This window comes from Tachysurus fulvidraco, chromosome 23 (genome assembly GCF_022655615.1).
Source record: "Tachysurus fulvidraco isolate hzauxx_2018 chromosome 23, HZAU_PFXX_2.0, whole genome shotgun sequence".
Taxonomy (NCBI): Eukaryota; Metazoa; Chordata; class Actinopteri; order Siluriformes; family Bagridae; genus Tachysurus; species Tachysurus fulvidraco.
This window is the reverse complement of record NC_062540.1, coordinates 14,043,918-14,058,463: the sequence shown is the minus strand read 5'-3', so window position 1 is coordinate 14,058,463 and position 14,546 is coordinate 14,043,918. Positions and strand designations below refer to the sequence as shown.

General features: G+C 42.6%; 1 protein-coding gene across 9 annotated transcripts in view; it reads right to left on the bottom strand.

Moving 5' to 3' along the window:
• agrn (agrin) overlaps positions 1-14,546 on the bottom strand; it is a 225,661-nt gene that overhangs the window by 128,706 nt on the left and 82,409 nt on the right. For 7 of the 9 annotated variants that reach the window (XM_047806904.1, XM_047806911.1, XM_047806908.1 and 4 more), the window contains one exon: positions 7,165-7,203. In XM_047806904.1, coding sequence (XP_047662860.1) covers positions 7,165-7,203 — 39 coding nt within the window. Of the gene's footprint in view, positions 1-7,164; positions 7,204-10,698; positions 12,167-14,546 lie in introns of those variants that run through there. The other 2 variants (XM_047806910.1, XM_027170334.2) reach the window with 1 other exon arrangement.

The following is a 14,546-nucleotide window of genomic DNA, read 5'->3' as shown; positions in this document are numbered from 1 at the left end:
AAGCTGTAGGATAAGGCAGATAGAGAGCAAGTCATAGAGAGCAAGAAAAGGAGGAAGGGTAAGAAAAGATGAAACCAAAGCTTTACAGGAAAAATCTAAGCATGGAATGAAGGAAAGCTCTGGAACACTGGCAAATTGTCTTCCTACACAGCTCATCTTAGGTATGGTGTGTGAGTGAAATACTGATATGGATCTTTCTAATGACTAGGCTTCTCTCAGCAGGATGCCGAATGACCCGCTGCTCTGTCATCTACAAGCTTCCTGACAGAAACTGGTCAGGAATAGACAAGAGCACACTTCATGAATGATATCACACACCGATACACACCAGCTCTGCCCCGCATCCGTCATGTAATAGGATGGGCCTGCAGCGGCATGTGCATGGACGAGCTGTTGGGAAAAAGGCTTAGGAAAAGTGTGTGGTAGGCAAAAGGTGGGCGTTCAGTTCAGACTGAATTGAGCACAGCCATATAGAATGCAGGACAGAAATGTCTGGCACATGGATAATTCAGCTTAAAAAAGAACTAGTCACTCGCTAACCCGTGGAAACTTAGGGGGTCAATGTGCACTAGGCAACAGCTGGAAGCCATCGCTGCCACCTCCTACTGAGGGCCTGCTTATTTTACACATCACAAATGGAGTCAAGATGGAGCACGACAGCAGCATGCATTCGTAACTCTTTGTATAGGTTCGTAAACATTCTTTTATAATCCATATGTGCAGGTTTAAACTGTTATAGGACGGCAATTAAGAATTTAACTAACAACTTTACAGCTTCTCTTCCCTGTTATTTTCTGTTCAAGACAAATTTAGTGTAAGTGTAAAATAACGGCACACGGAAGCTGAAATTTATAAAGTTTGATACTTCACCTTGTTTCCTGTAAAATCGTGATGGCTGGTTGTGATATTAGATGCAAGAAATAAAATAGAGAATCCATCAGATGCTTGAAAGCAAAGCTATTAAGGTCAAGCAATGCATCAATGTTATCTGTTGCTTTTGTCTGATTTGTCGGATCTGTTTGCTAATTGCTGCAGTCTTGCTAGCATCTTCTGACCGAACTTGCCATTGCTCAGTCTCTTTCACTCTCTCTCTTTATTCTAGAGAGGAAATGAGTTGAAATTCCTATCCAAATTTCCACCTTTCCATCTGAATGTCTCTTCTTCCTCTGACTCATGCAATCTCTTTCATTATGCAAACAGCCTAGATATGGGGTTCTCTTGAGTCACGTGTTACCGTCTGCATGCAAAACAACCTGTATTCTACTTCAATTAGAGAACCCAAGGTGTATCATTAAATGAAAAAATGCACAGGAAGTATGCAGACTTTTCCAGTTCTTCCCAACCCCTCATTGTGCAAAATGTTTACACATCCCACACTTTAAAGAAGAAAGCCTTCCAAAGCCCATTAAACCTAATTGAAGGCAGACAGTCAATCGGCATGCAAGCAGGTCTTGCATGGTTTGTTTGCATGCATGCACAGACTCGTCCATACATCCGTATCTCATATGCGTGCGTGTGCACTGTCGTGTCGTCTATCGTGCTCCCTTTAGACGACATTTGGCCTGGACTCTTAGCCGTCTCCACATGACAGTCGTCTCATTGTGGGAGTGAAAAAGTTGGCTTTCAGCCTCATCAAGCTGCCTAAGCACCTTGTCATAATTGTGTGCAGCAGTGTGGTGCACACATGTCAAACAAGGCATTAACGGGAAGTCACGGAAACAATACAAATTAGATGAGGAGATAAGGGCTTGCGTAGGGTGTACAAAAAAAACAAAATACACAAGCACGTATGCACACACACACACGCACGCATGCTGAGATCTCTGCCAGGCCCTGCTAACTCTTTATTACTCTTCTGCATTGCTCCCAGCAGGCAACAGAGTAATAGAGAGGAGGAAGCGTACAACTCGGCTATGCACCTTGTCTGTTTGTGTTAGAATGCAGAATAGAGGGAGTGAGCAAAAGAGATGCAGGGTTTGAACGATTTAAGGTGAAGATTTATAGTCTCCTTCTCTCTCCTTCCGAGCACACTTTATCATTCCGCAGCTAGCCGAGCCCTAGCCGCCTAGTCTGCTACTGCCACTGCCACTACTGGAGCATTTCGAATAGAATTTCAACGCAGTTTCAGTTTACTGTAACATTACTCGATTACCAATAAAACCGGATTCGAGCGCTGTGGAGACATCAGAGTGCTCTTGAGATTCATAGTAATAAGATTCCCTTTTAGCAGAACAGTAGACACAGACACCACTATCTGAGAAGTACATATGTTTAAAGGAGTATGTCATCGTAGAGCCCTTTTGTTGTATGAGGCATAGAAATGAAAACGTAAAGAAACCCCAGTCTGTCCCCCCAGTTGATCCAATCTCCGATGAAAGAAAAACAAATATTATAACTTTTAAGGGGCATATCCGAACGCCAGAGGTGCAGATCTTGGACGATGGAGTAAAATACAAACAGAAGGATGAAATTAAGAATGCAGCAAAATAGTATAATAGTAGTCTTGAGGATAACAGTTTTCTTTCCTAATTGGATGGTTTAAGGACCATTTGAAATGATTTTAAACGAGTTATGAGCTTGAATCCTGACAACGATGTCACAGCCAGGGCAGTCATATTGTCTGGGAAGGATGACATACTCTCTCCCTGTCCATCACAGTGACACTAAACAAACAGGGGGTTCTATGAGCTCATGTACGTACTAGAGTGTATGTCATGCTGCCCTGTACACATGAGCAGATCCTAAAAATGCTTAACTGGCCTCAAGGGGAAGCACATGCTAATCTTAATAATAAGGAGAGCTGGATAGTGGGTGGGATTTGGCAAGGCACCTAATTGGAGAGAAAACTATATATTTAATTAGGGCAAACATGTGTAATCAATTTAGAGTATGATGACATTTACATCATGACTCACGCCTGCAAATCGTCTGCATTCAGTCATTACATAAATCACGGCGTGTAAAAAAAAAAAGTTCCTATGCAAATCAATATCTCAGTAATCAGTGATGAAGAAAATAAAACTTAAATTGACTTTGTCTGGAAACTAGATACACCCAAATATTACAATTAAACGATTCCACTCAGCGCGACCTAAAGGCTTCCATGTTACCCTCATTAGCCTAGAGCATGTCGATTGACCCTTAGACCCCACGAATGTGTGCTCACTGAAGCATTCCAGCAGCTTACAGGAATAGTGCTCAACATTTCATCATCTTGTGGAACGAATAACTGTCATGCATTGTAATTACAGTAATTAAATTCTACACAACATCCCAGAAGCCTCCTACCCTGCCTCGTCGTTTCCCCGCTGCTTCGGTGTACCATCGAGTGCTTTGATGCATCAGTCGACCAGCGGTCGGAGCTGTGACTCAAAACGGCTGAAACGCTAAAAAAAAAGCTGATTAGAGTTTCCAAAGGCGATGTGAAACGGGACCCCGAGAGATCTCTGGGGAGAGCTTCTAAAGCTGAGGACAAACGCCTGTCTGGCAACAAAGCAAAAGTGGATGAAGGAATTTTCCTTTTGAATGGCCTACACTGGCCAGAAAGGGTCCCTTGATGCCTAGGCAAGAGTCAGGCCATGTCAAAAATTCACAGATGATGAATGTCAACTGAATTCATTTCTATGCTGTGGCTCCGTGGCAGATCTGTGTCTGGGCTTCATACGTAGGTTTTGACCCATAAACAAAAACAAAATAAAAATAAATAATTCACTCTTTTTTCAAATGTCAGTAAGCAATAACTTTTTTTCTCTGGAATGGACTGCAAGTTCTGGTCAAAGCAAGAGATATACTGTACTTTTATATATCTCTACCCTTTTCACAGTCCTGCATGATGCTTTTACCTTTTTTTATTATTATTACACTGAATCTATACAAGTGAACTTAAATAGAATTCCAGGTGTATTTTTGTGTGAATATCTTCATAACTTCATAACTCAAAGGCCCAACCTGCAGCTTTCTGTCAACCAGCTACACCTACGACGCTCTGACACGCACCAGGTTCTACATCCAAAAAAAACCCCAAAAAAAACAGACAAGCAAAACTTTCCGGGTTCTTTTGGTGAGAATCGATGATAGAAAAAGATTTAATTAAGATAAGAAAGCAGTAATAATTCATTCTGCATGTTTCATGTCATCAAGATGGCATCAATCGCTGAATAAATTAGGCCGTTTTGCTGTATTTTTTTTTTGTTTTGTACATTTTTTTCCCCTCGGAAAGAATACGTATGAGCTTATTGATGTGAGGAAAGTTTGTCAGGTTCTGTGAACAGTTTTCTGTTAAAAGCTCCAGCTCCAGCACAAACTCCCTTGTCTAAGATCAAGTCACATTTTAGTTCAAACATCCATTATGGTGTCAGGTACAATGTTGTCTTCGGGGAGGGGGACACTCACTGTGACAAATGGCAAATCGGAGGCTGATTTCTGAGAGAACGCATTCGTTATAGCGAGCAGAGATGTGTTGCAGACAGCGGGAAGCTGGAGGAGGATTTGAGTTACCAAATCCCTGTCATTGCTTCACAATGTGGCCTAATTTAAAGGCAGTTGTGACAATGTTGGGTGGCCTATTGCCACAGGATACATAATGACTCTAAAATCCAGATTTCCTTAACTTGCAAAAGGGTGCGCATTTGTGCCCAGTAAAAACATACTTAAATGCAAATAAAAGAGATGATAACAAAATGGAAATGGGCTCTGTGCCCAGTCTGTAAACGATGACACCACTGTGCTTTGCTAATGAGTATTCAGTATAACATAGAGTGCAATCTTTAAAGGCTAAATTATGAACTGCAACCACATTTGGAATATTTACCCTTGAATCGTTGCTACAACAAAGCCTGGTAAGCTTAAAGTGTCCAGGTGGACAGATTGTGGAAATCGCCTAAGCGCAGTCCGCATTCGACCTGACAGGTGGCGGCTCTGGGCTCACACACAAGCCAACTTTTATAATGGGCTAAAGCTACCCGAATAACAACAATCCAACTGATCGCTCTTCATGGCTCTTTCACAATCTGCAAAGCTAGAGCGTGTTCAGCCGAAGCCAACGACACCTCAGCTTGGATTATTCCAAGTATTAATTTTGGCAAGAACTTCATTAGTCTGAGGTGCTAATTGCGAACAAACATTTGTTTTTAATCTTTAATAAGATTTTTTTTTCTAATCGGCAGCTTAGTTACACAAAACAAAGATAATTAACAAGCTTCATCCCGCCAAGTTTTTTTTTCATGCATGACCTTTAGTGAGATTCAAACTCCCAGAATCTGGCAACTCTCTGTCTGTGAATCTCACTGTAGCTAACTGCCGCGTATCTCAGAGAGACATAATGACAGCGGACAGAGGCGTCTCACTCTTCCAGTCACGTGGCGGCACTAATCAGAGGACGCTTTGTTACTTTGTTAGGTTTTAGCTGGTGATTAAATGCCTTTTATTGGACAAGACTGGGCTTTTAATTGCGGCTCAGCATAAAATAAACACCCTGCATTAAGGAGTGGGAGAAAACAAGCGCTGTTAAAACAGCAGCAGTAGGACTGAATCTTGTTAAAATTATATTCAAGAGTACACCGTTTTACATCAACGCTAGTTTTGTGGAATTAAAAATCTGCAGATAATAAGGTGTCCTTGGAATGAAGGGCAGGTTCATTGGATCGCTGGATTGCTCAGCTCTCATTTTCCTGTCAGCTAATCTGGGCAGCCTTGCAACAAATGAATGTAATATTTAATGATAGGGGGATAGAATCAGAGATACATCTAATTGGCTGACTGATCTCCTTCAGTGCCTAATGTCCTCTGGATGTAGCCTGAGGGTTGAAAGAGAGCCGGCGAGAGAATAGGGAGAGACTTTATGTGTCACATAAAGAACATAAGCCTTTCACAACTATTGGAAATGTAATTAAGTGCTAGCTGCAGTTTTTAAACGGCCGACTAAGGCAGAAACAAACTGTGCCTTCTGGAGAGCAACAAAGAAATTTCCATACATTCTGAATGAGCAGTGTGATCAATAGTCCACAGGTAGGAAAGCACCAGGGGAGGAATAAGGAATAAGCTGATCTGCTTCACTCATTGCTCCAATTTTCCTTTCCAGGCACTTTCTTGGCTTTATGGCTATTATCACCACAAAAAAAAAACACCCAGAGTGAATACTTTAGCAGAATATGACAGAGATAAATGAGAGACGACCATTAAAAAAAAAAACCATGCAGTTCGCCTAAGATAAAAATTTCAGATGTTTCCTCTCACTCTGACAGTGTAAGCTACAGTATAAGATGAAGTCAGGCGAGACGTCAATCAAAAATAATTATGTCTGGACAGCATTTTAGGAAGATGATGGCTGCTGCGGAACAGCTGTGGAAGAGTACACTTGCTGCTGTAAACAGATATATTTATTTATTTATTTGTTTGTATTGGCTTTTTTTTTTTTGCACAAAGAACCCAACATCCTACCAAGCAGATGATTGCCCAATTTCAGGGCAATTCTTATGCACTGTTCACTCTCTAGCAGAAAATGTCAGTGCCTTGGACTGAACTCGCATCATTAATAGTGTTTTTTTGTTGTTTGTGAAGACTCAAGCTTCCCATCTCTGGCTTTGACCGACAGCCACGATGAAGTCATAAACGTCTGATCTTAACATGATCCATCTCAACAGCCAGAGGCGAGGGATTCCAATCCAATCCTTATTTCATCTAGTGCCACGCATTAATATTCATCAACAGAAACCAGCTGTTTCCTCCATTTAGAGGGTTTGGAGAAAGGCGCCATTTGCTGGTAATTTGTTGCTGTTTAATTAATGACTTATTGTGCATGGCAGTAGCGAGAAACAATACTTCACTTAGGATGGAGATTTATGTCGTAGGAAATAGGTGAGAATACGAGCGCACAATTAGGAGTGAAGCCATGTCTCTGGCCTGTATAATAAGAGTCACAGATGCTGCTGGCCACAACAAGCCTGTGTCTCACATCCGGGGCTAATCGAACCGAGACAAATCGAATTGGCAATAAATCCAACATCAAAGCAGTGTAATTATTTATTTTTTGTTTCTTTCTTTTGTTTGTTTTATTAAATCCATTTTTCTAACCGGTATGGAGAGCATCAGAGCTAAGGCTGAGATCATTATCATCCCAGGTTAAAACGCTAGAGCAAATCAGACAGGTTCACTCTGAGGACTTACCATCAGGAGGTGGGACAGGCGGAGGGGTGCCAGGTTTGTCTGGAAAAGATAAAGAGAGATAAGTGCATTAGTTAAGTGAACCGTATCCACAGAATCCCAGATGGGTCGGCAAAGTCATCGTGGCAGAGGCGGACACTGCCTGCACTCGGCTCAGGCTCAGAGGAAGATAATGAGAAGCAAAAAAAAGACAAAACTGCCTGAGAATACAGGAGCAAAGCTCATGAGCTGTCATTTACTTTCTCCACAAGTCTCAGGTGGTTATATAAGCGGGTGGCAGTGTTTGGAGCTGGAAATGTAAGAACGGATGACTTTATTCCCAAAAGTGATTTCTGTTATTCCGTTTCATTACACAAATGATTTATACAGTAAAATAAGTGCTGAACTATAAGGTACGCTACGGCACAATGTACCACAGGGATAAGATGGAGAGAAAGTGTTAGGTGACGCTTTTATCCTTTCGCTTGCTCAGTAATACCTATTAGATTATATGTATTACCCAGACACCATACAGACAGACCTGGACATCATCACTGGACATCAATTGGGAGGGTAGCTACCTTTAAAAATACATCTTTTTGGGTAAAAGCTACTACATCTACCACCTCGGAGGCAAGGAAAGGTACAATTTATTATACTTTAGACATTTACCATGGTTTATCTGGACTGGAAATCCTATCACACTCCTGTTTCAAATGAGGCTCGTTCTTCTTCTCACAAGTACGTTGTATACACATACAAAACAATGTAGAAATAACTATTTAAGGTTTGTTCGAAACACTGATGCCATATCCATTACTCATCTCTCGCTTGCTGTTTGTTTGTTTGTTTGTTTATTTATTTATTTATTTATTTAATATTCAGCATTTCACAAAGGAAGAGAAAACCCTACGTGCATAGCGTAGACCATCAGAAAATCTTCACAGAAAATATTCTGATATTGACCCAATACAATCCCACCCCCCACCTCTGGAGATTAAAGTATTGGCACCCCCGGGCGTATTTGAGGCGCGGCGATAATTATGTGAGGAAGCTGTTTCCAACCCGCACCGTAGTAAGACAAAAAAGAGTCTGAATACCACAGGCACTTCTACAATAAGTGGTGAAACAGGATACAGGAGATGAAGGTGCACTGAGAGATGAAATACACAGAGAAAAACACAACTGTCAAATAAGAGGGTAAATGCAGTGAGAGAGAAAAATAAAGATGAATTTAAGCTCTGGTTTGAAGAAGAAAATTTCACTGAAGCTCTGCGGGAAGTGAATTCCAAAGCTTGGCTACTATGTCAAACCGAAAGACCTGCCACCCGTGGAGAAAAGTTTGATCACGGAGTACGTGTTCACGTAGCACACGTCTCGTCACGGGAGAATCGAGAGAAAAGTCTGGAAACTCTAGAACTCAGTTTATAACAATGAAAGTACAAGATCTTTCTAGTAGCAGAACATCCCTGGTGCCTTGCTCCTTGCAGGCAGTGGTAACTCATGCATAAAAACCCTCATCAGTTATGCAGCAGTCTCACACACACACACACACACACACACACACACACACACACACACACACACACACACACACACACACGCACGCACACACACACACACACACACACACACACAGGTCGGCACAAGGATTCTGCATTCCTTAGAATTGGAGTGGCAGAATTGAGTTTCATATTATGCTCACTTCAAATTGCTTGTCAACCTCTAAGCGTGAGCAAGGAAGGAGGCCAGAATTGGAAAGGAGAGGAGAGGAGAGGAGAGATAGAGAGAGGAAGAGCAAGAGGTACAGAGTGATAGAGAGAAAAAAGGCAAAGGGGGATTGTGTATCATGCTATGAATAATGAAGTGCCATTTATGAATTTTCATTTAAAAACAAGGGCATAACTAAAAAGAGTGTCGTTTCTTTCAAAGTGACACTTCTAAAACACACACACACACACACACACACACACACACACACACACACACACACACTGTCCAGGGGCAGAGAGAATATAAATATTCTCAACATGATTCATATGTAAATCTCTCATGCCAAGAGATGAGATTTATTTCTCTTCATCTTCTACAGAGTTCCATTTTCTTTTCCTTCATCCAAAGCTATGCCATTTAAATTCTGATTTATATGTCTTACATGTGTGTGTGTGTGTGTGTGTGTGTGTGTGTGTGTGTGTGTGTGTGTGTGTGTGTGTGTGTGTTCTCACTGGGAGCTCCAGCCCTATGATTGCAGACAGATACATTTGGCAGTGCCAATGAACTGTTGTAGTGCTGCGTGCTCTTGGTTCCCTTCACCTGCTAAATGAAATGGAAATGACTGACTTCAGGTCTGTGTCCCTCTCCAACAGGCTTTCACGTGCCGCGCTGCCCCTCTCCACGTTAATGGCTCTCCCGTACCTTTATGGTTCTTTTCCACTGAACTCCAAAAACCCGGCGAACAGGAATAGAACATTCTAAGTGAGTTTGTATTTAAATCTAATGCAATGCACTCTGTCTGAGCAGAACTGCTTCACTCAGATGACCGGAGTGATAAATGAACTTCATATTTGAGCACCTTTACAGAGAGGGGAAAAAAAGGAAAAGAATGAGAGAGCTCTTTTTTTTTTCGAATGCAAGAAAGGACCTTTGAGGTCTTTTAATCAAGATCTAATGTAGCAGCGTCGTGCTTCCATGCAGGAGTGCGAGTCGAGACGATTGAATAGCCCGAGGTTGTTAATGGGCCACAGAGCGAGAGCACGGTGCTGAACAGCCCGCTATTTTCTTTCTTTCTATCTTTTTCACTTCACCAAGCACATATTAAGTGTATCTTTCTTTGGCAAAGAAATACATAACCCCATCTCTGTGGCAACTGAGGATAAATAACCGGCACCAATATATATATATGATCCTAATGATTCTGTATGTTTAAGGAAGTACAAAAGACGTGAGTGTAATTAAGCGTCATCAGCTTCAAAAATGATCATCAGCACCTTTCGCTTGCCATCAGGTGCTGCATCTTACAGGGGAATGTGTCGTACACTTGGGGATGCCAGAAAGCAAAGTCTCTAGCCATTCATTCAAGCAGATACAGTGAGCGCTGACACTAATGCCAGGCTTTCCTCCACCAAAGGCATTTAATCTGCCCACTTTATCCTGCTGTGTAGAGTAAATGCCACCGGCTTGCGGCGAGACAGAATGCCACCGGAGCGCTTGTTTAGAGAGAAGAACTGAGGCACTTTAGAAGATGAGGCCAGTTTATCTGTGTCATCCTCAATCATCTGAGATGTCAGTTTGCTAGATCGAATTTTAGGCATTAGGGATTACTTTTCGACTGCCATCGATCCTTATTGAGCCATCCATCCATCAAGATAGCTCTTCCTTTGAACAGCACTCTGATAAAAGGTCCATTACACATACCACACAAACACACCCACACCCACACACACAGACATAAAATGATAGATTTCATTCAGCTACTAACCTACAGGGAGTTATGCAATAGAAAAATCTACCACACTGTCTCTCACACACACACAGACACAGATATTATGAGTAACCTACAGTTGTTGAGAAAGAGGAGCACAGCAAAGCCCAGCGTGGATGTAGCCAGCAGTATGAGGCAGATGTTACAAGGGATCATAAAGTAGCGCACCACCAGTGAGACTTTGTGCTGGTACATGCGGTCCCGCTCCGGCCGCGGCGTCGGGTAGTGACAGCTGGTCATACTCCAGTCCACGCTTCCCCCCAAGTACGCCACGCTGAGAATGTAAAGGACACCTCAGGGGCAGAAAATCAAATCCTCAAAGGCTGATCCCGGAGGAACACTGATCCAAAGATTTTGGCATGGAGAGACAAAACCTGGTTGTAGTGACTTTCAGAAAAACAAAGCACAAAATTGAAAGTGGTCTCAGGGCAAAACATTTTGTTCCTGATAATATCCGAAAAGGGACGGGGTCTGGGTCGTGTTCCTACGGGCAATGAACTCTGCGCAGATTTGCCATGTTGGGAATGTTACTGATTTGCATGTGTCAACATCTGTGCACTTTATATCCACAAACTCACAGTGAATCAGTAATCAGGAAAGAAGTCTTTTCCTGCTTAAACCTTGTCATCCGAGGGAGGGAACTGAGGAACGCGCGTTCCTTGGCTTGCTTTTGCCCGTTGTCCTGTCACGCCGTCTCCTGACTGACTTTGTGCCAGGATGATTTCTTGCAGCACGTGTTAGATACCGGCTGCTCAAGCTGGACACTGGCAGCTGCAGCCTTCAACCATCGCTACACACACTCACACACACGCACACACACACACAGGTACACACACACACACACTCTCTCGCTCTCTCTCTCACACACACACACAAGCACACACTTACAATACACTCCAGCACACACACCCACCAAACCCTCACAAACACACAGAGCGGTAGCACAGCTGGTCCTGAAGGCAGAGCCCCGGCTCCGAGCGGCTGATGCTGAACAGAAATCAAGCAGTGAGAGAGAAGAAGAAGCACACACAAAAATAAAAAAAAACACTTTAATGTTCCATGTTGGTTTGATCCTGCTTTATTATTTTTCTGTATTAATCCCCTTGCTTTTTTCCTTAGTAGTAGAAGCAGCTCCTTGTTTTTTCTCACTCCGTTACACTCCAGTTCCTGCTTTCTGAAGCGTCAGTTACGAGCCTCTGCTCTCGAGTCCGCGCTTCTTCTAGTGTCTCGAGCTCCGATCCTCAGATGTCTCACATGGAACGTTCACCATCAGAGCAACTGCTCCGACAGCCACTCTTCGTTGTCAGAGATCCCCTCGGTGTCAGTGCGCACACCGATCAGCCGGCACTGCTCAAGCACAGTGGCTTAAGACAAGAGAGCTAGGACCAGCCAGAGACGCAAGAGCTATCCATCTGAGCGAGGAGTTGAGCCAAAAAAAAAAGAGAGGACACACGAGCTGAGGGGACTTTAGTGGTCCGTCTGAGCATCGGATATTCCAAGTTTTTTCTGTGCTCACAACGCTCTCCCCGCCTCAACTGGAGGAGAAGAGTGGGGGAGCATACAAACCTCTAACAAAGAGGAGGGAGGGGGAAAGAGGGAGGGGAAAAAAGAGCGAGGATAAAAGCTGTTGGGAATACTTAGAGGAGAAGGGTTTTTACCAGGGGGGAGGTCAACAGGCAAAAGACAAAGAAGCAACTGAACTAAACAAATGTCAAGTCTTTACAAGGTTCAGCTGATTTAAAGAACAGAATAAACACAAAGTGTCAAAGACAGAAAAAAATGTGTGTGTGTGTGTGTGTGTGTGTGTGTGTGTGTGTGTGTGCGTGTGCGTGCGTGTGCGTGTGCGTGTGTGTGTGTGTGTGTGAGTGTATGTGTGTGTGTTTGCTTTCAGGTGGTTTAATGAAATTCAGATAAGGAGATACAAATTTTTTTTCTTCAAAATCAACACTGATATTTTTTTTTTCAAAATCTAACCATTTAATTAGATTAAACCGTTTCGGTGATTCATGTTCTCGTGACACTTGGCCACATGGTTGTTTGTGTGTCATGCTGAAAAAAAAAAGAAGAAGAAAAAAAGAAGAAGAAGAAATGTGAATATTTGTCAGCGCTGGCAGCTAAGCAGGAGAAAATGTGCTTCTAATCCATAAATTTATTTCACAAGATGCTATCTGAATGTATATTTTATGAGCTAAATAATGAGGTCATCTTAATAATAATAATAATAATAATAATAATAATAATAATAATAATAATAATAAATACAAATTACACGCCCACCCATCAGTGCATACTGGCACCACAGTGACTGTTCATTTGCACCAATATGCCAGTATATTCCATCAATTATTTATGCTCTCTTTTCCTCCCCCACTCCACCCCAACCACATAGCTTTTCAAACACACACACACACACACACACACACACACACACACACACACACACACACACACACACACACACAATCTCTCAGGGTCCTGCACTGTTTCGCATCCGAGGTCATTTATCTCTTCGGACACGGCCTTTTCATCGACTCAAGAATCCCTCAGGGACAGAGACAAGCTTCCGCTGTACCTACCACAGAACGTGGACTCAACCAGGCCTCTAGCAACAGGGCTGTGAGTTCACACACCAGCTGGAGCCCAAAAAAAAAACACCGCCTGCATCATCCATCTCTGTTCAAGCTGACACGCCAACTAAGGAACGTGCACAGTGAAGACAAATGGCCATATTGTGACATTTAGAGAAATGAAAAAAAAATAAAAAATTGAAATGCTCATCTGCAAGAGGGCGCCTTCCTATCCGGGCTCCTTCAGGACACAAATCAGCCCTCTCATTTAAGTTCAAAGCTCTCTGTAATGCATCTTTAATGTGCACGCTATCTCGGAAGGTTAACATCTCTCTCAGCATGCTCTCAGCTGGCAACTTCCATTACGGTGCTAGTGAAGAGCCTGCCTGATTCCTGCTCTAGCATGACAGACAGCCCTGAGATCGCTCCTCTCCGTTTTTCACACTCATCGTGCCGCATCTCTGGCATGATGCACGTCCCTGTTTCCAGGGGCGACACGAGAGGGACGACACATATCAGTCCACGTCCTTCAGATCAAAAATGGATGGGGGGGTGGGGGGTTTGGGAGGGTAGAAAAGGACAGATTCTGTGATCAAGCAAGAAGAAAGAATTCTCTCTAAAACAAAATGCACCTAAATGCAACTCTCTCTTGATCACACAAAGCTGTGATAATAACAGTAAGAAATGCCTGATAAACAAAATCTATTTCGGTTGCCATTTGTTATTACAGCACGACATTAAAAAATGGAAGAAAAAAGAAATTATTTCATGGAAGTGAACAATTAGCATTCCGTTTACTTTATGTATCTTACTGAAAACCTCGATAACACACACACACACACACACACACACACACACACACACACAGCAGTATTAAAGGTGCAGTGTGTGATGTTGAGAAGTTTTACTGGAGCCTGAATAATTGTACCATTTCACTGTTACCGTATTTAAAAAAAAAAAAAAGATTTACAATATCGCCATGAAATAACACAAGATCTGTTTACATTTACGACATTTAGCAGACACCCTTATCCAGAGTGACTTACAACTGAGCAACTGAGGGTTAAGGGCCTTGCTCAGGGGCCCAGCAGTGGCAGCTTGGTGGACCTGGGGTTCGAACACACGACCTTCCGATCAGTAGCCCAACACCTTAACCACTGAGCTACCACATCCCACATGTTTACATTATTCAGGGCCAGAAATCAGCTGCCTAGCTTGAGCCCTCTTTGTAAAAAGGTGTAATTCTCATGATAACTGAAGAATAAAACCTGATGGTCTGATAATAACATCAGCGTTTTGATTCTTAAGTAGTAAAACTAATTCTTGCTGACGTTATAGCGGCTACAGATACCCGGTCT